Consider the following 23,514-nt stretch of genomic DNA (forward strand, 5'->3'; position numbering starts at 1 on the left):
GCAGGACTGAAGGTGTGGGTGTTTATATTTGTGCTTCAGAGAGTAACCTCCATGTAACAATCAGAAAATAACGTTTTATTATAACGATTAAATGCTTTGTTCATGCCAACACCAATCTCTTCATTCACTGTCCAGCTCACTTGACCACCACTGCTCTCTGAGTCTTGTTGTGCCAAGGAGAAAGGGCCAAGTTTAAATGTTGTGTATCAAACAGCGAGCATTAAATCCTGCATAGCATGCCTTTAAACAGAATGTACAGACATGCTGAGAAAAAGCTGTGCAGCATTCAAATGCTGATTTAGAATCTGAATGTCAATGTTGGAGGCAAACTCTCCAAACTACAATAATATCAAGGGTGCCTTTCAAGCCGTAAAAAGTTGAGTGATTCATATTTCAAAAGACACATTTATTTTGGGTATCACATTAAAAACACCTGCTCTTTTATGGGTTTGCTTCAGTTTTATACTTTACAGTAAAAAGCTCATTATGCCTGCTCTTTTGCAGCAATGTAATAAATAATATTTCCAACTGTGCAAACCCGGCAGCTGCCCTGTACCCAGTCTTTTACCCATAGCATCTGTGCAGCTGCACTAAGGTATTAAGTTCACTTCAGAGGATGAGATGTAAATGGCGATGGTAAACAGCCCAATTTAACATTTGCAATGCTCAGCTATTATTTCATTTAGAAAAAACTCAGTGCGTTCAGTATCTTCCTAGTACTTCCTGGTTTGCAAAGGCATTCAACACATTTACATTTCTGTTGCTGGCATTAAGTTATATAATGCTGTTCGAAGCCAGATGCACTCTAAATTGTCTTTCATGATCACGTCTCCCACCAAATGGATACATAACAGAAAGGCTACGACTGCATTAAAACACCGTCTGGGGACAACTTCAGATCATTTTAACTTGAGCTACACTGAGCAGACTGCAATCCACAAATCAATAAAAGACAGCTCGGAGCTCTGTGTTTCTACTCCCAGACTGAGACACAGAGGAGTGGTTTACAGTAAAAGGCCTCACTCAAATCATTACTGACATGGCCTAATTTCAACACAGCATATTCTATGGAAAACCCAGCCATTTCCTCTTGTTCTCCTGACTGCTGAAGACTGAACCTTGGAAAAACAGAGAGGGGGGAAAACTGATGGGACAAAAAAAAAAAAAAAAAAAAGTGGGGAAGGGGACCAGCTGCTTTGTTTATATGTCTTTCTTGAACTGCGTTTGAATTTAAGAGAAATGGAATCCATATTCAGTTTCACATCCTTCCTGGCCAAATGGGGAATTTTCCTCATAAATGTTTCCTAAATATATGAAGTCATGGCGGTGTGAGAATGGAGCACTGAGAAGCCACTGTGCAGAGAGCTCCATTTCCTTAAATATTTGCGGGGCAAAGAGGTCAAAACCATTTTGCCAAGCTAAAGAAATGAAGCTTTGTTGTGTAATTTTACTTCAGGCTAACAAACGGAAATCTACACGGCACAAACCATCATTAAGCAAAACATTAAGTGATATTGCCAAGTGGGGATGGAGAGCATAATTTGGTGTTGATGGCCAACAGATGTAGCTTATGTCATGGGGCTAAAATACACTCTCTTTTAACAGTGTTGACAAGCTTATAGCGTAAATGTGTTCATCATTACATGTGCATCATTGGTCAGCCAACCACAGCTGATAACACAAACCTGATGTTGAAAGGAAAAGGTACTTTGTCAGTCTGCAAGAGGCTTGATCACTTGACTTATCTCCAGTATAGTTTTATAGAGAACATACAGTACAACCCTTTACAGCTCTCTGGAATGAATTACACTAAACAAGAGAGATTTTTCACATGAGAGCATGGGAAGTGCCTGAAGAAAATGATTTATGAAGTCTTGCGAAAAAATGTGATACGCAGCTGTATGATGGGAATCAAAAAAGCCTTTCAGTTCATTCAGACACACACTCACACACATACACACCTTTTGGCACCCTCAAACTTTCCATGAGTCAATACTGAGCCCAGTCTCGTTCACACTGCACAACTTGCTTCACAATCCAAGCCATCCCAACGACATAGTTCCCATGCAAAACCTCACTGGGAGAAACAGATGAGCTGGCAAGCAGAAGCTGACCGCTAGAGAAAACTCTGTTTACGCTCTGTGACAAATCACAGGGTTGATGGTGTAAAGGGAGTGTAGCGGTGAGCTATTACACCCACTACGCCACTACGAATTAGAAAGAGGCATCTGCCTTCTTTGCTCTGCTTCTGTCTGTACATTTGGTTTTAAGCTTTGCAGTGTCTGGCATGTGAAACCTTCCTCCTTTCCTTCTCTTCCTCACACCGAATATTCCCCTATAATAAAGCTGCTGTACTGCAGACTGCAGTCAATGCCAAGTTGAAGGGAGGGGGAAGGAACAGCACAAATCAACACCATGTTTGCAGAGTTTCCACACTCTCTTTAGCTGATATATTGCTCCGAATCATAATCTATCAGTTCTCAAGTACATCCTTAGCACCAAAACAAGACAAGTCTGAATGAACTGTATTGAAAAGAAGACAGTGGTAGTGTAGGGATACTATCTGACTTATCTTAGACTTCAGCACACACTTGACTCCAGCACCAGCTTCAGACACTGACTCCACAGGCAGGCATTATCTGTGGCTGATACCACACGCCGCAGGTTTCAGGGGAAAACAGCACTGGAGGACCACTCACTAACTTTGTTTGAACATGCCGTGCAGAAGAATGCAAATGATCTGGTCAACATACAGGTCTAAGATAAGCAGAGTACCTAGTCCTGCACCATGTAGTGCAAAGTGTTTCCATTCTGCCTGTCGCTCTGGACAAAGACAACTCATGATCTGCAGCATGGTTTGCATCCCCTGGGACCCATCAACTTCATCCAGCATGTGCGGACAGTTAGGAACACGCATCTATGTTGTTGTTTTTCACCAGTTATGATGCAGTTATACTAACAAGCAACCATTGTCATACAGACAGTGTAAAAGCAGAGTGTCTGGTTGTGCTTGGAGCCACAGAGTCTCTTCAGCATCTGCAAACATTTATCACTAATCTCTGAGGGATCCGTAGCCACAGTGGCAAGGCTGTGCCTATTGCTGTGCCACCCTGTTGTCAGATGTGGGGAGTGTAAAGTTATTGGCATCAAATTTAGCCTTTTAAAGGCATATACTCAACTTTTACTCAAATAAAGCATGATTTGGCTGTTTTTACATGTTATATGTTAGTGTGGTGCTATATTATAGTGCGATCTATGTATGCAGGTATCAATAATGTACATTTGTGTGTGTGAGCCGTGTTATGGCTTGTTTGCATTTGTTGACTGTCCATTTGTTGAAGGCTTTGCAGTGTTAAAGCCATTGCATTGATGTTAACAATGGGAAAATGTATATACATACTTAACATTCAAGCATTTTTCCCTTCAGCAACTGAGACTGATCAAAGATAAGCACGGCCTTCTGCCTGCTTTAAGGCAACATTTGTTACCATCAACTTTATTGGTAGGAAAAACAGTTTTTGGAATTGATCCTAAACTCAAATGCCAACGATGTTTTGGCAACAACTGCAGGGAAAGGTCTATAAAAAGAAACCACTGTAGCAGGGGCAGTGAGCAGCGCACACTAGTTCAAACCATCTGTTTTGTACAAAACTACCAATTGGCGAAGGCGGTCAGATATAACATCTGTACACAAACATAGACTTTTGAACACGTTTTTACAATTCACCTGTCAGCATAAAATTAGGGTTAACTATGCGTGTAGGTGAGAACTGTTATTTAAACACTTAAAGGAGGAGACATTTTGGAAAATGCATAATGTAGCACACTGATCACAGCAACAACAGCAGCTGAAACATGTGCAAGTACAGGTCAGGTTCGGCTTTGAGGAAGGTCGGCGCTACAGGTTTGTAATTGTTCACACAGGTCACGTGAGGGAATGATTGCTTCATATCTACATAGTAAAAAAGGGAGTGTTAGATCTATTTCTAGCAAGTCTTAGTTTATTATTATTTTTGAGTCATTTCAATGCACCACCTGACCTGGCATCTTGGGAACTTTTAATTACAGGCAGATATGCGCAAGTGAGTGTGGAGCGTGGAAGACGCCACGGGGTGGCAGTCTTTAACCGCTGCGTTTTTGGTTTATCTTAATTTTTTGTATCGTTTGATAAAGTTGTTTAATACCCCATTGATTTGAATTTTGTTTTTGTAAAGGCTTGTTCATTTGGGGAATGTTTGTTTGGGGATTTTGTTTTTGAACGTGACAGTCAAGACAATCAGTTAGCGTCAACTTGCAACTCTCCACACGTCCTGCAAATCTGTCAACTCTAAAATCAACCGAAGCACCTGGATCGCCAAACAGTGAGTATAACTAAACCACAGACAGTGAGTTCATCATATCTCCTATTATGGCGTCTGAGGGTGGCTATTCTTGAATTTATTTGGAAGCCGCAATAGGGAGGGTTCATCCCCAAATCAAAAATACATATATTCCTCTTACCTGTAGTGCTGTTTATCAATCTAGATTGTTTTGGTGTGAGTTGCAGAGTGTTGAAGACATTGGCCGCAGAAATGTCTGCCTTCTCTTGAAAATAATGGAACTAGATGGCACTTGGCTTGTGGTGCTCAACAGCACTGTCTATTTCCATGGCTCCGTTACTCAAGATAATCCACAGACCCTTTGAACGTTCTTTCTACCGAACTCAACCCAGCAACCGAATCATTGCACAGGAGGAAGTGTGCATCTGCTGCTAGTTCACCATGTACCACTGAGCTAGCTAGCTAGCTAGCTAATGTTACAGCTCAGCAGAGGAGGATGCCATCAATGTTTACATCTTGCGCTGTCATGAGCACAAGCCTCTTATACCTGAGTGGATGCATGCTTCTGTCTGTATGGTGTTACGGTTGATGGGTGTAGTTTGGCAGAAAGAAATAGTTCCTATATGAAGCTGCTCACAGCGAGGTCTGTGCATCTTGAGTAACTGGGTCAAGATTTCTGGAAAAAGACATTGAGTTTTTCAAATGTAGTTTTTATTGGTGCTTGAGCACCACAAACTTAGTGCCATCTAGTTCCATTATATTCAAGAGAAGGCAGACATCTCTACTGCCAATATTTCCAATATTTCTCAACTCACAGGAATAAAACAATCTAGATCAATAAATAGCACTATGGGTAAGAGGAAAAATATGTTTTTGTTTTGGGTTTGAACTGTCACTTTAAAACCCATTCCTCTGAACCCATTTGTAAGCAGCATATTTGTATCTATTTACAAAAAATTCCAACCACTTCTTTCTCAACAGCTCAGTGGACAGACCTGTTAAATCGTAACTTACTCTGACAAGTTGCACAGTTACGTACATAGTCCAGAGCAACATTTTCATTCCAGCCAAGCCAAAGATTTTCCCATTCACACGCCACAATTTCACTAAGTACACCACCTCAACAAAACACAACACTCCTTTGTTTCAGTGCCGCATCAATACAGCTGTTAACTCACAGACATAACCATTAACCAAGTCAAGGCTAGAGAGATAGTATAGTATTTGGACTACACTTCAGGCACCTCAGTAACTCACAGCAGTTTTTTCAAAGTCCACTTGGTCTCAACAAAGTTGCCAGCAAAACAAGTGTGGTGAAACTGTGTGATCATTAATGGATCACACTATATCAGCTGCACGTGGACAGATTACTAACGCTGTTGCTAAAGGAAAAATGGTTGGAATGGCAGAAGCAAAAAAAACTTCCAGCCCCTCATTGTAATTCTTTGAATTCCAGTTTCCTGGCTGTTAAGCCGAGGTTAACGTTTACAGACAAAGGTGTGTTAATGCTACAAGCATGACCTTCCCTTCTCTTTTGTTGCTTCCCTGAATCCAAATCCCCTGGACGGTGATTCATTTTAATGCAGCGCTGGTGTACGCAAATACAGCATGTTACCAAATAACCATGTCAAGTTAATGTAGTTGTAAATTGATTTTAGATGTTACGAAAAAGCAAATAAAATAGCTTACCAGTCTAGGACCCTTTCCTTGATTATAAAACCAGTGAGTTTGAGGGGTCTGACTGATAAAGACATGGGTTTCAGGGATATGACAGGTGATTTAGGGTAAATGCTTCTGTTTCATCGCTGAAAGCAGACAGAACATTCGCTCACCGAGGGGCTCGATGACTAATCAGTCTAGAACTAATAATGTGAAGTCTACACTTGTTTCCATTTCAGTCTGAGCTTATCATGCAGTGAACAAAGCAGACAGTTCATAAAGTTGTCTGCCTCTGACATCATGGTTACATGATTGACACGCAGTGCCTAATAAGGTGGTGCAGGAGGTGTATAGAAACACTGAAATGAAAACCCCAGCACCTGGTTATTAACTTTTGTAAAAGGCTTCAGACACAAGTACAACAAAGATGATCTGTATCTGTCTGGAGCCGTTGGTGTTTGGGACACAAAGCATTCTTTCACAAAGAAAATTCTCTGGTTTGCGTAAAACTAATCTCAGCGTGCTTGGTTAATGACAGACACATCTAAGAAACAGACACTAATGTTCCTATAACCTCCACTGACGTGATTATATCAGAGCAACACATTTCCTGCTGAATATTACCACCTTCTCAGAGAACATGATAAGCCACAGCATGTAGCTGTGACGTTGGTTTGTTGCAAAACCGCTGTGATGATATGACTCGCATTTCATCAGTTCATGCAAACCAGCCTCCATGCAAATTATATCCATAACAAGCTATAGTTCTCTTTCCTCTATCATCTAAAACTGCCCTGTCCACCTTCCTGGCTTGTCCAACTGCTGTTTTGCACTCATGACAGGATGACAGTAAAAAGATGTGTGTGTGCAGAGGATTACATAACAGTAAAATAATATCTACCTGGGTTACGGTATTAGGAAACAAACTCGACAACAGTAAAACAACGGTAATAACAATGTCAGTCAAAAAATTATGGTGCGTGATGGAAAATGCTGCAAGCCTCAACAACAGATATTAACAATTCCTGTAAAGTTGAATGATTATATGTTTAAAATATTCCGATAGAGCATAGCTATATGCAAATGCACCGTAATTCCTGCAAGTTCAAATCCTCACATACCTTTATGTGTATGAGGGATGAGATTCGCCCACCCAAGCAAAACCCTGAGTAGCCAAGGTGTCAAAGTCCTGGATAATGTCTAAATCACCTTCTCCAATTCCTCCTACTCCTCTGACCAGACTTTTATTATGATGAATGATGAGTGTGCACTGAAAAGTTAAAAGAGGAGCAGTGTCAGAGAAAGACACACCTATATGAGTATTTCAGATGAACTTACTGGAAACCTCAACTTAAACTTCTTTCTAAATTTGCCTATGAGACTCCAAAAATAACCCAGAGTTGGTGCTAAAGCTCTTTCTACCGTGTATGGTCTGCTTTGTGGTCTTTTGTTTTCTAACCAAATCAGGAGCAAACAAACAGGAACAACGTGGACTATGTGTGTGTTCATCATGCAAATGCTTATCCCAAAGCTGCTGGCACACTTCGTGTCAGAAAAGGACTTTATCTTTCCACTGGAGAACTGATAGGAGGTAACAGTGTTAAGCCTTTTTCAGAAAGAGTGACAGCACTGTGGACAGAACATCCCACTGAAAGCAACAAGCCCCTGCCTGCTCTGTTAGCAATACCTCACATAGCCGCTCCTGCTTGATTCACACTGACTCATGTATCAAAAGGTGATGAATTTGAACCCAGCGAACAATGAATCACACCTTACGCCCTCTTGCCATATTCCTCTAGACGCTAGCTTTATGGTACCTGTAACTTCTTGAGCAATGATGATAAATAAATCTGGGAAATACTGTGCTCCATTTCATCACCTGGAGTCATCCGGGGAGAGCATTCCTTGTTTCCTGGGTGCCAGGCACTGTCTTGGCAGCTGTGTACATTACTTCAATCCCCTCAGGACAAAAGGTGTTTTTATTTTCTAGAAATGCTCGTAATCTACACCAACTTAAAGGAATACTTCACCCACAAAATGATCATTGTATATCAGTTACTCGCCTCATGTTACCTTGAATTCAGGAAGAAAACCTTGTGTTTCTCGTACGAAAAATCAAAAACGGCAAACATTCCTGTTGAATTACAGTAAAGAGGGACGAGGTTTAACAACAACAAGACTATAAAAACATCCTTTAACAATCTCTCACACAATTTGCACAGTATAATCAAAGTCTCATTTACCCAGTTGTATGCTCAGTACTTCCCAAACATATGCATTTTTAGTAAAACCTTACTGTTTGAAACACTTCCTTATAAACAGTCTCGTGTATGGACGGTAGCACGGCTGGGCAATTTGATATATGCACAGTTCAAACACAAAATAAGGTTTTAGCAAAAATGCATGTGTGTTAAGTACTGAGCACAGGACTGGATAAATGAGACTTGAGACAACTGCATGAGGTTTGTGAGTTTGTAAATGGATGTTTGTAAGAAGGATATTTCAGTTAAGTTTTGTTGTTGTGAAACATAGACCCCTTTACTCCAATTTAACAAGAACATTAGCCGTTTTTGGATTCTTTGTTCAGCATTGAGGCATGCGAGAAAAACGTTTTCTTCAGGAATTCAACGTAACACAGGGTCAGCAATAGATATACAAATGGCCATTTTATGAATGAAGTACTCCTGTAAGTCTGAAGTTTACAGTTTTCTTGAAACATACCCCTTATCTTTCTTGACATAAAACATTGTTTAAAACTGTTGTCTGTTCACCTCCTGTTTGTCTTTACTGTGCTAGCACAGATTAACTACTTTGTGGAGATTCCCACTGGCCACAAAGACAACTTTCAGCACCCACATTAAAGCATGTAACAAGGTGGAAAATCTTTATTCCTAATTGGCTGATTAGTATGTCCACTCACAAGCAAAGAAAAAAAACACAACAACTTCAAACCGGCTCTTGAGGCGACAGCTAATCTGCTAGCTCTTTGAGGTCCAAGTGCACAGTGTATGACCCTGTCTCCCTTCCAGGAATAAAGAGGGAATCGTGTTTTGCTACAGGCCTACATCTTAATAAAGCCCTTCCGCTCCTCAAGATCCACTCTGCACTTCCATCTTTAACACCCATCCACAACCTCTGGCACTCAACTCCTCCCCCGGTGGCTGTTGGGAGACAGGGAGGTAGTCTTACACTGATCCCCTTGGGAAAAACTCCTCCCCACCTAGCAACGGTGAATGGCTGCCCCTCAGGAGAGCAGGAGGCGCAAGCACATAGGGTGCCTCCAAGGATTAGGCCCAGAGTCTTCGCAGACCATTATCAAACAGCATGAGTCAGAACACTGGTGATTAGACGCTGAGATGGATGGCCTGGATTGATTTCTTATCCCTTGATGGAGGAAAGAATTTAGGTCACTTCAAGTGTTTTTTATTTGAAATAGTCCTTTATACATGGCTTGATTTACAGCTGCCTTTGGCCTCACAAGGAGCTTTTAATGCTGTGTTAATAATTAGCCTGAAGGTTGGTAAATAAAGCACAGTGGACAACAGAGGCTGAGTACACACACGCTCAAATTGAACCTGCATTCCACACCGTCAGTCAAGGTCAAAACATTATGCTGGGAAGTTTTGGGGGGAATTCTGTATTTAAAAGTGAAACTAACTGTGCTTTGTGTAGTCTAGAAATTGTACTCATTTACAGAGCATAATTTAACACCTGAATGCTTTTGTTGGATTTTTTAGATTCCTGAAATGCTTGAGTAAAAATGCCATCCTGGATCAGGAAATCCACTATGGCAAAATACCCAGACAAGCTAGTACACGAGTCAATATTTTTATATTTGTGGATTCAATCTTACAACACACACAAATATAAAGCAGGATGGGAGGAAGGATAATACACTTCATCAGCAGCATTTAGGAGTGACATGCTTCAGAAAGGCTGGATTCCCAAATTACCAAAAGGACAAAACTCTTCAAAAAGCTTTATTTTAATCCTGTAAACCTCGCCTGTGTTGGATCCTGGCTCCTGAAGGATCCAGCTGTGCCAGCTAACCTCAGTGCACAGGCATGTGATGATCCACTTAGGAAACTCCTCCATCAACAAGCCCCCCCTCTAAGAGCCCTTCAGGCCACTAACACACAACCAGCTTTGGATCCATTCAAAACCCACATTTCCTACAGACAACACCCACACACCATCTGGGTCCTGAGGTGTGAGCCCATTGTAAACTTTACCACCAATTTGATAGTCTACAACCAAGCTGCTGTCCTGTTAGCGCCTCTCTGCAGAGTCCACACAGGCTGGTGGCGGAGCAGCTGTGTCAAGTGTGGAGGGGAGAAGGTCAGGGTGGGACACTTCATTTCATTCACATCAAGCTGTTTATCACATGAGGCACAATAAAGGGTGTGATGCTGTTTCTCCTGTAGTTCAAACCTTTAGTAAGAGATTCTGTACACAGCAGTCAAATGAGGAATTAAACAACTTGCTTTGGCACTTACGTTCTTGTCTGTTGTGTGCATCACTAAACTGAAAACTGACATGTTTTTGTTTTACAATGATAAATTATAATAAACAGCATTAATGACACAAACCATCTCCTACAATAACATGTAATTAACATACGCCATTATTGTGTTTGGCATCACTTCTGAAGTGTCACTAAAATATTCGGAGGCACTGCATGGCTGCTTACAAAATGTCAGCTGAATGTGAAGTGCTATGGAGGAAGCTGATAGAGTTTTATGGATTCAAATGAGTTCCTAAGAGGCCATCTGACAGGGACATGCAAAGTTGAGAGCCTGTAACTAATGTGGGTAATCCACCGGAAGAACTCTATAGAAGGAATGTCATTGTAAGAGGCTGTAAAATCATTTACATTGAAATAAATTCTTTTGTTAGGACCACGGGAGTCTGAGCCAAACAATGATATGAAATACAGTGAATGTGGATTACAATAGTGGCTGTGTTGCATAATGATTTAAATAAATCTTACGTAACACTAGCAAGATGTTGTGGACATTCAGGGTAAATGGGGCTATCAGGAGTTTTAGTGAGTGTCAGTGCATGACTGCAGAACTTGAACAGGAGTTGCTGCAGGCTCACCTGCCTGTGATTAATGCTACAGGCGATTAAGCAGGAAAAAAGTTCCAGTCCAGGAGCTCCATTGACAAGCCCACTCAGAGACGCAGCCATCCCTGCCATCATACATCTATATCCACAACCCTATGCCCACTGGTCTGGAAAAGCTGCAGTGAATGGAGATGATCCGTCCGTCCCCCCAGAATCCTTTTAAAGCTGTACATTCTGCATACACAGCTACATTCCTGCCTGGGGTTAAGTAGGTCAGAGGGAACTCTTATCTTTGAAAGAGATGCTTCATGCTGCCTTGGGTCTGTTGATGCCTGACTGAGCCACTGTCACTGGATTGATAGGCGAGATGTACATTAGCTTTTTAACCTGATATATTTCCCATGTCGTCATGACAGTTTAGCTTAGGTGGAAATCATGAGGGGTCTTATGTAGCTATCTGTCATCAGATTCGTTTGGAAAAAGGAATTCAAAGTGAAGAATAACAAAAAACCTCTCAACAGCTGAAAATAACTTTTGAATACATCCCGAAGAAGAACTATGATTGACGGTTAACTGTGGTGAATATTTCTAATGGGTTACGGATGTTGGTCTATAGATCAATCTTGCTGCTTTTTATTTTACTACACTATGCAGAACCCGGGTCTGGTGGGAGCTAGCCAGCAGCATCACTCATTTCGAAATTATCACTTGTAATGCCATTCTGACCCAACAGTGTTGCTGTGGAAACACTGTGCCCACCCTCCAGTCTTTTCCCAGGTTGCCCCAGTGAGACAGCGCCTCAGTTTTGAGCCACAAACCCCCTTTTAGCATTTACTATTTTACCTTTATTAGCTCTGCTAGCACTGTTAGCAGTGTCAGCATGGCTAGTGGTGCTAACACAGTTAACAATGCTTAAGAGGTTTTGCCGCTCAATTCGAAGCCACTTATTCAACCTGGGGGAAGACAGGAGAGTGGCCACCATATTTCCGCAGCAACACTGTCCCCCCACTGGGATGGTATTACCAGCAGCAATCACGAATGAGCAGCACCACTGGCTAGCTCCCACCCAACCGAGGTGCTGCGCCTTTTTTGGGGCAATGGGGGGGCGTGAGCAAGTAACAAAACGTGTAGCTCCACCCTTCGGCGATTCTCTCGTAAGTCGGCCCGTCCTTCACTGTCCCTGTCATTTGACAGTTAATGGCGTAAATTCGTTTGCGAGGTCAAGGAAGGCTATGAGAACCTATGAGGTGGGAAAATGGGCACCTCGGATCTGTGTGTCTAAACGCTTGCAGGTGGCCGACAAAACGGCCCAACATTCACCGAAAATCTGGCAGTGTAAAAGGGGCTAGTGAAGACCAGAGGGTGGGCAGTGGACATTATGTTTCTGCATGTTATGTAGCTAGCCAGCTGTCAGCAAGACCAATAGAAAATAAAATAAAGGCAAGAAATTAACAAAACATTAAAATTTCACCACCTCTAAATGGATATCACTTTGAAATGTGGCACTAAAGCTCACTGAGGCAACTGAGCGTGAGACTAAAAGAAAAGACCTCTTGGATTTCACTTTAAAAAAAAAAAAAAAAAAGATCAGTTAGTTACTGGTTAATGAGTGTCGGGCTACTGAAAGCAAAATTAACCAAAACTCACATCCCTTAGCAGAACCAAACCTTAGCATTTTCCTTTGTGCTGATTTTGTCCTATAATACATGGCACTGTCTGAAGCATACTGATGGAGAAAATTATCAACATAGCTTCTTTCCACTTAAAAACTCTTAAGAGGAATTGGAGCTAGATAGGCATCACAACCTTTTTATTGTTTACCCTGACCAGACAGGGGGGCTTCCTGTGACCATGTGCATTCCTCCTGCCTGTTAACCACATCCACTCATCACCTCACACAGATTACCAGCAGCCCTGCCCCTTCATTACCATCCATCCATCCTCAGCAGGAAGGGGGGAATAGGTCAGTCACACTTTAACTCAAACAAAATGAATCTGAAAATGTTTCAACTGCAAATGGTTATTCTGTCATGCCAAAGTGATTTCGCACTGGCTATCTGAGCTGCAAAATGAGCTGTGAGAACGTGTAGTCTGTGCAGAGTGGCCTTTTGAGGAAACAGAGACACAAATTTTCATGAGGGCGGCACACGTCTACCCCAGCCAAATGCCTCCCCTAGCCAAAGCTGAACCAAAGGGACAGGCGCAGAAGAGAAAGGGAACCATTGACACACTGGTATTCTTCAGCCAAAGTGGAAGCCCGGAGCTAAACGTGTTCAGTAGAGAAGAGCGGAGGAGTGGAGGGGCGGAGGGGGTTTGAGGGACAGAGCAGGCAAACAGATACAAAGAGGCCCTGTGTCAATGCTGTGGCTCTGCAACTGAAGATAATCAACACTAAAATAATATGTAATTTGAGTGGCCCCCAGCATACCAGGTCAGCACCGCTGGCTAGGCTGACCATCTTGGCTGCTGCCGATTCTGACACATTCTGGTTTGATGTGCGAGTGTTCAGGGGTTTCGGCTGTATGAAAGGGGTTGGCCGAGCTCCACAGCCACACAAAGAGCCTCTCTGCTGCTTTGGACTGTAGGAGGGGAGTTCATTGCTCTCTGAGCTCATGCCTCTACATTTCCTCTATTCCTCCATTTCCAGCATTTTTCCACTTACCTCTGCTGTACTTCTGCTGCTGTTATGTTAGTACACTGTCCTGGGTAACCAGATATACCATTAGGAATAACCCAACTTATTAAAATTCAATGTTATAAGACTGCTGAATTCATGTGCAGCAATTACCAGAGCATGGTTAACACTCAGTACAATTGCATTGATCTTACCTTCCCCCATTGGGCCCTGGTGGAGAGCAGAATGGGACCCCTCTGGCATGGCACTCAGGCCTCTGGAGCTGACAACACAAAACATGAAGGGTCAAACAGAATTTAAGCACTTCATTTCAGGACTTACAGTACAACCACACAGCAGTTGTTATCATTCTTGGTGGAATGCCATTAAAAAATGTTTCTTTACATTTATTAATGTTTTGGTCAGACATCTACACTGAAATAAGAACTACATTTTTAATTGCACGCAGTCCAGCGACAAAATTCAAATCTATCCAGATAACCAGCACAAAACACAGAACATCAAGAACAAATAAAGTCAAACAAACAAACAAACGAACAAAGAGATCTCACAACATCCTAAGAGCTCTACATAGCACTAACATGACGTAGCTTACCTATTTCAAATACACATTGTGCTCAGATAAGTAGCATCAACCCTTTAGATCCAACAATTAAGCAAGGAGTGGGCCCCATATTTCATTGAACAGATCTTCCCACCCAGCCATTCTATAAGTAACCCACTCATAACTTGCCATTGTGCTTTAAACCTCTTAAGGTCCTGACACAGCAAACCGACATCAAGAATCTCGGCTTAAAAGTTGCACTTGAACACACACCAAAAACGACAGCTAATGGCTAATTAGCACGTACATTCTGCACCTGCATGAAAGGATATAACTCTCCATACCAATAGGGGGTGATACTCTGTATTCGTCATTCAAGGAGGCAAACCGGAAGACTGACCAAACGGATTCAAGAAGCTAGCTAGCCAGTTATCACATGAACAACACACCCTGATGTTGACAGAACAAAAGAGATTTACAGTGAGCTAAAGAACAATAACACAAACAATTACAAACTGTTTCTGCTAGAGAGTTCAATGGGTAAAAAAAAACAAAAACTTTCCCAATATAACAAGTTTGTTTTGATCTCACAATCTCTTGACTGAAGTTGTTTACTTTCCTCATTTCCACTGCTTTTTTTGTCCATTGAGTTGAACTGCCAGTCAAAGTTATTTCAATCACTGATGGGCTTCACCATCTCCGATGCCGATTCAACTCGCTGAATCGGCGGAGAAAAAAAGCCAACAGGGGCCAACTAGAGTCACTGGTGTGAGACACTCACCAAAAACTAGGGCGACAGACGCTCAACAAGGTAACGACAGCCGACCGTTGGCTTCCTGTGTCAGGGCCCTAAAAGTGGATAAAGTGGAGGGTTTCCAGTGGTGTAGAGTTATCCTTCATCCTGTTACCATGGCTACATGGCACCATGTCTTCTGATGTTTTGACATTTCAACATCACATGGTAGTATTCCCAAGAGACATAATTTTGATCAAGTGCATTCCAAACATCTCATTCAGGAGAGAAATGATTTCATCCAACACGCAGTCCATTTTGTCAAACACTCCTTATATTTCTTCACTTCATGTTAGTCTTTTTAAGTTTTTATTTTTTTTGTCATGTGAGTTATGGTGTCTCACTGAAGTCTATTCAGGTCTCAGTATATGAAAAGGAAATTCTTCCCATTCCCGTGCTCACTGCTCACTGCTCTGCTTTAGCTCATACCAGCCACTTGCTAATATATGGCGAAGCTGGGGCTGAGGTATGCACAGTAGACGCAACTGTGATATGAGCTCATGGTAATCAGTAAGGAAAGGGCAGGAGGTTAGACAACAGTCTAACTTAACATGAATGCTTAGGAGATTTGGCAGCTGCAAAGTAAATGTTAAAGGGCTTGACATTTGAGAGCCTCTGTGAATGCCCAATGTCACTACTATAACTATAAATGTTTGCTTCATAAAATATCTGAAAAATTAAACAAGCACACCCCACAAAATCTTACATAAACCCTCCATGTTTTGTTTGATAACTGTTACAAATAAGTCAGTGTCACATCAAAACAAGTCTCTCATTATCAATGTAACTGTCCAGTGAGATTACAGGTTCACCCCTGGTGGCATGTATTTTTCTAATCCCTCATGCCAGGCTGCGGGGCTGTTAATGATGAGGTGTGTCCCCTCAGAGCCACTGTGCTGCCAGTTTCTCACATCACTGCCTCTCCAGCTCCTTACAACAAATTAAAATGGACGACTGTGCATGAGAACTCGTCTCCCTGTGATTCCTGGTGAGCCTCCGGCCTTTTAAACATCGCATTCTTGGGCCAGCTAGATCAGAGGAGCAGGAATTCTTCGGGGATTAGGATGGGCATTGTTCGTAGTGCGCTCACTGGCCACTGTGCCGAGCTGACAGCCAGGCCAGCCGAGGCCAAACCGAGACCACTGCCAGGAGGTTCGCCAATTAAGATGTGCAGGAATGCAAGGAGGAAAGTCACAGAGCTGGATCCACACATTAGGATCACTGCTTCACTGTAGGGTCCCTGCAGCTGCAGCCTGGACTCAAGTAGAGCTTGTTTACTGCACAAGAAATTCAGCAGCCATAAAACTATTCTTTTTGTTCGTCACACCAAAGCACAACAAAGGAACAGAGCAAACAATCATATCCACCCTATGAAAATTAAATGAAGGCTCCTTTTTTGGACTCAAAGCCAAATATGGTATGGTAGAGTTTTAACCATTAGCACTATGAGGCACTGTTCTTGCACGTGGGTCCTCATTTGTTTGCTTCTCATGTTATGCTCATGCACATGGACACACATGCAAACACGTAGGTAAATGGTACAGGGATACACATTCACTTTGATGGTTTCATGATATTCCACTGAAAAATGCAAACCATTCCAGCCTATATCTTCAATTTAATCTGTTGTGCCTTTAACATGAATCTGAATCCGACTGAAATCAATAATCTTGTTTATCTTTGCGAGCAAAGGGTAACAAATACTGGAGGACACGCAGATTTATGCTCAGTCTGTGCAACACTGCTACAATGACAGTTTTCAAGAATGAGGTCTCCTGAAACAGCCTTTGACCAATTGATTTTCAAGTGGTGGGTTAGTTTGTGTAACCTGCAGGAGCAGTATTCATGTCGAGGGTCAGGCTTTGAACTCAGTCTCAGTGAGCAGTGAGCTAATAAAATCCTCTGTTGATCCCACCTACCATGACCTCTGAGCTAACCCTGCTTAATGAGCAGACTAAAACTATGCTAATCTGTCTTTGGTCAATGAGAGGCTAGACTAGGAATAATGGGCTCAAAACCTACACGCTGTAGACGTCTGGGTCTTAAACGCGGTTTTCCAGTGTCTTATCAATGGCTGTTGGGGGGTGTAGAGAGTGGTTTGAGTGGAGAAAGTGAAAATGTTTGAAAATGTCAAGCAGAAGCAGTGTTGCTCATAATCTTAACACATCTGGACAAAATTCAACAATCATAACTCATTAACTTTCACCTCCCGTTTGCTGACATATGGCAATTCCAAATCCTTGTTTTCCTAGGGAGGGGGCATGGCCAGATTTCAAATCCTAAAGAAAACACTACATACAGGCTAACATTCATGCCAGGCTGGCCACCTGTGCTTGAACTAGCTGCCATTTCACACAAATGGAGAGCATTTGGTTCCCACAGCTGATGACTGCATTACCCGCAGCATGAACCTCTCGCATGGGAATCTGCAACTTGCCCCTTAATTGAAGACAGATGCTCGAAGAGCCAATCTGATGGTTATTAAAAGAAAGACCTGCAATGGATCACTTCTTCAGATTGGCTGATAAACATCCTTGTTTCTCTAATCGCCAGGCTTTACACTGATCCAGGCAGTCAAAGCCTGAATTCCTTTCTTTAAAAAACAGCAAACAGATAATTAAGGGGGACAGATGCTGGCCAAGACACAGCACTCATGCAAATAAAGAGGAAATTTATACTGAGTCATCCCCACAAATGTGTTAAAAGCCTCACTCTGAGAAAACACAGACAGACAAACATACACCTTGAACCAAGACCTCAGGTCTTACATGTTAATGAAAAAGGATCCTCAGGGGAGAGATGACTATCTGGAGCATGTTTCCACCATTGACCGCCTGTCAGGGTTGTAAGAGAAGTGAAACCACTGAACATGTCTACAGAGGAAACCGGAGGGAAACAAGACTTCTGCTCTGAGGGAGACAAGCCACTTTCTCTGTCTCTCCAGGAAGGACTATAGGGGGGCACAGACCAGCCCTGTCTCCTGGAAAATACATTTGTTTATAACTAATTTGAAACAGCCAACACGTGTTTGAGGGAAATGTAATGCCAAGCGAATCAAATTTTCTGTTAACAACATTATGAGGACATTTTGCTAATTAATGACGCCTACCCTGCAAGTTGCAAAATGTTCACTAACAATATTTGTTTCCACCAAAACAGGCAATCTTGCAATACTCTATCTACTCATAGTGACTACAGCATTACTTTTGTCTATAGTTATGTCTCTTTATTAACATTTTAGCAAAATCACAATCTTTCATTAACCGCAACCTTAAGGAGTGTGGACGCTAAACCAGGATTCTGGTGTTACAGTCTTACAATTGCTATGTCTGCCATCCGCCCTGAACACCTTCTTGCAAATCCAGTGTGGTCCATAAATTTAGTGTCTTATTTAAGAAATACTTCACCTTCAAAATGGTCACTTGAATATCAATTACTCACTCCATGTTACCTTGATTCAGTCAAGTAAAAATGTTTTTCTTGCATGCCTCCACGGTAAAAGAAGAATCCAAAAAATGACAAACATCCATTTACAAACTCTCACACGACTTATGCAGTATAATCCTAGTCTCATTTATTCATTCGTATGCTCAGTACTTCGCAAACACATGATTTTTTTTTGCTAAAACCTTACTGTTTTAAACATTTCTGAATTTTTAAACACTTTGAAATGCATGTGTTTGTGAAGTACTGAGCATTCAACTAGATGAATGAGACTTGGATTACACTGCATGACTTCTGCAAGAGTTTGTAAATGGATATTTTGATATAGTTTTGCCCCTTTACCTCAATTCATCAAGAATTTTTTCTGCTTTAGGATTCTTCGTTCACAGTGGAGGCATGTGATAAGAACACATCATGAATTCAAGGTAATATGGGATGAGTAACGGATAAAAAAAAAGATAATTTTGGGGGTGATATATTCCTTTAACTCAGAGAAACACTGTTGCCAAACATAATCCAGGCTGTTAAATTCTCACCTTTAATATGGAAACAATTTAGTAATATAGAAATGTAATTTCTAGGTGACAGGGTTGCAGACAAATCAGTGGGGATGTGAAATCATACTTAAACAGAAAAAGCTTTATTGGATGCCAAGACTGTTGCCAATTAATGGACTGTGTTTACATTTCAATCTCAGTAGTCTCCAAAGAAAACTCCCATCCAACAGCTGCCCTCCTGCCAACTGATGATGCGCACAACTAATTACATACAGTTTTGGTCCAGCATCTGAATCTAAAATGAGAACTTAATCAGCCTTTTGTGCAACAATTAACAGCACTAATTGATTTCTCCTCATGCGGAGCAAACTGATGGGAGGAAAAGCTAAATATAGTCTAGAGAATTCCGGCTGCACTTCTCTCTCACAGTCGCAGACCTACTGGATCACGTTGCATTCACCGTCTGCCCCAACTAGGCCCACGGGAATCTGGAAGTATGACATAAGCCCCCTGGGATGCCTCTAGTCAGACATGGTGGTGCAGATTTCTTTGAGACACCATCAGTCAGGACGGATGTTTACGTTCAGAACAAATAAAACTCAAACCTGGCACGGCAGGCAGAGGTACAAGGTCCTACAGGCTGACTGAGACAGAAAGTCTTTATTGTTTTAGCATTGGTGCCATGTTTATCTTGCAAGACCTCTCTCTCACCCTCTGACCCCGTCTACCCCTGCAGAAAATATCCCCTGACAAACAGCCTTTCTGTTAGCGCCCTCTTTCCCACATTACTCCTGCAGTTTGTCCCCTGACACACAAACCTTAAGAGACTAACAGCTTTTCATTCACTGGGGAAAACAATAAACCCTTACGGTCTCTCTTCACCTCAATCAAATCCACAGCGTCCACAAAAGCGCTGCTCTAACCCATGACTTCCCACAGACACACAACATATGAGGCTCTCATTTTAGTCCACTGCATTTTTGAGCATGCTGCTTGCTTAGATGTGGCGATAAGTGATCCATCCCAATGAACACCCACAGGGCACTTGTGAGGAGTTTTGCCCATATGGTGCACGTACAGCTTGGCCAAAATAGCCCTTAATGGGAGAATAATCATTCCCTGCTGTGCTTAAAAAAGGAGAAACAGCAATTTTCACCTCCTCATCAATGACCTATAACCAAAGAATGCATACCTGGCAAGTGAAGTTGGCAAGTGCCATCTTAATTGGCAAACGACAAGTGAAGATTTCCAGTTTTTTAAAATTATAAATGGTAGACAACCAGAGGGTAAGTAGTCCTCCATAATGCCCTGTAGCATTTGGAGGGCAGAGCAGAAGGCTGCTGGGTAAAACTAGACGGAGAGTCTTTAAAATAGAATTGGAGTGTAAGCATTTAAAGGTGCAATGCACCACATCTGCAGGCAAACAACTCCCTTGTGTCTTCGTGGGGGCTTGCCAACACCGTAATAACAAAAACACAGTGTCTAGCTTCCCTTGGGTGTCTGGAATGCTAAATCACTTATGGCTCTTCACTTTCAAAAAACACAGCGCTGTCAGGTCTTGTTTTAATGTCGACCTTTACCTCTCACAATGTAATCCTAGCTGTAACTTGCAAAAGCTGGAACTTTACGGTCTCGTGAGATCCAGGTCTTTTCTAGGCAGCATCAATTAAGCTCTCAACCACTAAATGACAACGGAGGAGACTGATGAAGAGCTCAGAGACAGATTTTTTTTAAAGTTATAATGCCTCCAAAACCACCAGTGCATTCTGCAGCTCTGGTAATTTTATCACAGCTGCAGCATACCAAGACTAGGGAGGAAGGAATAAAGTGCCAACTCCGAGATCCAAGACACACTTGCACAGTTTCCTGTCTGGACCACCTGGAAGAGAGCGCTTTTCATCGCACTGAGGCAACATTTATCTGAGATGATGTTGAGACGTTATTGTGTGAAAGGTCAAGTGAGGTCAAAGGGATAGAAGATGGAACTTTTCACTGGTAACTGATTGATTTTGTCCCATTCTTCCTCAGCTGCTGGTGGGGAAAGTCATTGACCTATGAACAGCCTGCATTTGAAACCTCAATGTGTCTCACTGGGGTGCTCATTAGAAAGAACAATTAGGATTGCTGGGGCCAAGTATGGGCACCTTAGGGGGAAAGAGGAAATGACAAATGATTCAGCTGCAGCATGGAAGTTAGTTTCTCTCACAAGTTTAACCTGACACCAGTGCTTATGTGGAAAAACCTCTATAAAAGAAAGAAGGGAAGAAAACACAATCTCCAACAGCTGATCAAAGTTCACTCAACTGAGAGTATTTTGTGTCAAAGACAAACACTACTTATCTGACTGAAACTCCTACTCCTGCCCCCACCAGGGCTTACAGTATAGTTTGGAGGTTGTGAAATTATATGAAGCAAAAATGCACCTAAAAAATGTGTGTAATACCTGGAAGCAAAAGAGGTCAAAGAAATCCATCATTAAGAATTAGCTTAAATGTTTTACATAACTTTAAAACGGACTACTGATTGAAACCATAAGCACAAATACACCCATGCAGATGTTTAATAGCTTTAACACACTGTGGCAGTCTGATTTGTTTATTTAGTAACGTTAAAATGGTCAACTCAGTCTTTTTTCCTTTTTTAAACAACAGCTCAAGACCCGACTGACAAAGCTAGTAACACGTCCAGGATTTCTGAACAGCCTTCAAAACCACACAATAAATGTCGACACAGTATCCACAGAGGAAATATCCCTTTGACATGAAGCTTCAGTGGCATCACAGCTAACACTGAGTTAGCTAAGATTTGGTAAAGTTCTCAAAAGCGGTTCACGTACCAAATTCGCCAACGTCTTTCCTCCCGACGGCTTTTGTCCTCAGTAAAACTTTTCTCGGCACTTTCTTGGACAAAATCTTCAAGTTATTCCGGTGATATCTTCTTTTCACATGTTACCAGCCGCTCAGAAACACACGTCCCACCGCAGGTCATCAGCTTGTACCAAACACTGCTGCATCTCTGAAGAAGAACGGCTAAGCACTGATGCTGCATTCACGCTCCGTCGGAAATGTAGTCACTACAAATTGTTGCGTTCACAGCATCACAGCAATAATGTGAATCTCACCCGTTTCTGGCTCATAACGACTGCAGATGGTAAATGAACATGTACTTATATTGCTCCATGTTATTGCTTGACCCTCTGAGCGAATTGATAATATTGGTCACAAAATATCTGCTATTGCTGTTTTGTCGTTTTCTTAACAGGTGTCACTTCACAACAAAAAATACACGAATATGCTCATTAAAGTAAATTCATACTCAAGTCGTATTCAAATTAAAAAAAATCTAAAAAAGAAGCACATGAATAACTATGATTGGACATCGTTTTTAGGAGTTTCTACTTTACGAGGAGCTCTGAATGTAACAAAGGACCGCCTGTTTTTGACAGGCCAGTGTCTGTTGATGAGTGTCAGAGGTGCTCCCACATGTGAACATCTGGCCTGCATAGTTTGGTAATTTCTCTCAGTCTGAGATAGTTTAAACTGGGGCAAACAAACAGAATATTTTTCCTATTAAAGTATCTTAATTTGCACTGGTGCAAAAATGTAAATAAGCTATGCAACCAATGACAGGCTTGTGAAAAGGACATAACAAATTGTAACCCTGCCAATTACATTTATGACGGTCAGGTCAGTTGGCTTGGGGGGCTCACAAAGGATGGCTTCAGTGAATCAATTGGCTGGGTGTTAATTTATGTGAGGCTGATTAAATAGAGAGGGGCGCTCTTGCTTTGCACAACCCCCTCTGCGCCATATGCAGGCTGTGAAGAAAGCAATATGACTTCACAACAAAAAGTCAGCACAATGTGGAAATGTAGCTCTTAATGTCGCATAAACAGATGTCTTATAGACTGAACTTCCTCCAGCACAATGTGCAGCTTTACTGCCTTAAATTGTCTTAAATTATTCTCAATGAAACAATGATTTTAAATCAAGAAATAAAGTTGGTGTAGCCAATATTAACATGACTAAATTTAACAATGCTGCAGTTGAATATCTAATGAGCCAATGTCGCCATCTGCTGGTCATAAAGAGCAACGTCTCTTTCAAACGTGTAGATACATGTGGATTATAAAGGTAGAGAATTATTACAGTGTATCCTCATTTATCTGATAAATATTTGGAAAAATATCACTAACTGTGTTGTCAAAACTTTAAGATAAAGTACAGTGCATAACTATGTTCTACTCAGGGACAATAAAACTTCATAATGTGCAGTTGGAATATGTTGTATTGATGTAACACATCATAATGCAAGACCACAGTGAATATAGTCACTATATGACTGCAGTCTGAGGTTTAAAAAAGGTTATACTTGTGTTATCTGGAATAAACTCACATCTTAGACCCCACTGTAGAGTTGGTTTCTGCGTAATCCAGTTGCTGCGTTTTGTAGGGAACAACTAAATGCCACTAGATGTCAGTGTATTTAAGGTTAACTTACATGACATCCTCTACATGAGAGGTGTCAAACTCATTTTAGTTCATGGGCCACAAACA

At 41.7% G+C, this 23,514-nt stretch overlaps 1 protein-coding gene across 1 annotated transcript in view; it reads right to left on the reverse strand.

The window, feature by feature from the left end:
- LOC125900560 (pleckstrin homology domain-containing family G member 3) overlaps window positions 1–21,979 on the reverse strand; it is a 40,274-nt gene extending 18,295 nt beyond the window's left edge. The window contains exons 1-2 of the mRNA XM_049595631.1: window positions 21,795–21,979; window positions 13,875–13,942 (exon numbers count right to left, since the gene is read on the reverse strand). Coding sequence (XP_049451588.1) covers window positions 13,875–13,923 — 49 coding nt within the window. The 5' untranslated portion in view covers window positions 13,924–13,942; window positions 21,795–21,979. The remainder of the gene's footprint in view (window positions 1–13,874; window positions 13,943–21,794) is intronic.
- Between the last annotated feature and the right edge of the window lie 1,535 nt (window positions 21,980–23,514).

This window comes from Epinephelus fuscoguttatus, linkage group LG14, assembly GCF_011397635.1.
Source record: "Epinephelus fuscoguttatus linkage group LG14, E.fuscoguttatus.final_Chr_v1".
Lineage (NCBI taxonomy): Eukaryota > Metazoa > Chordata > Actinopteri > Perciformes > Serranidae > Epinephelus > Epinephelus fuscoguttatus.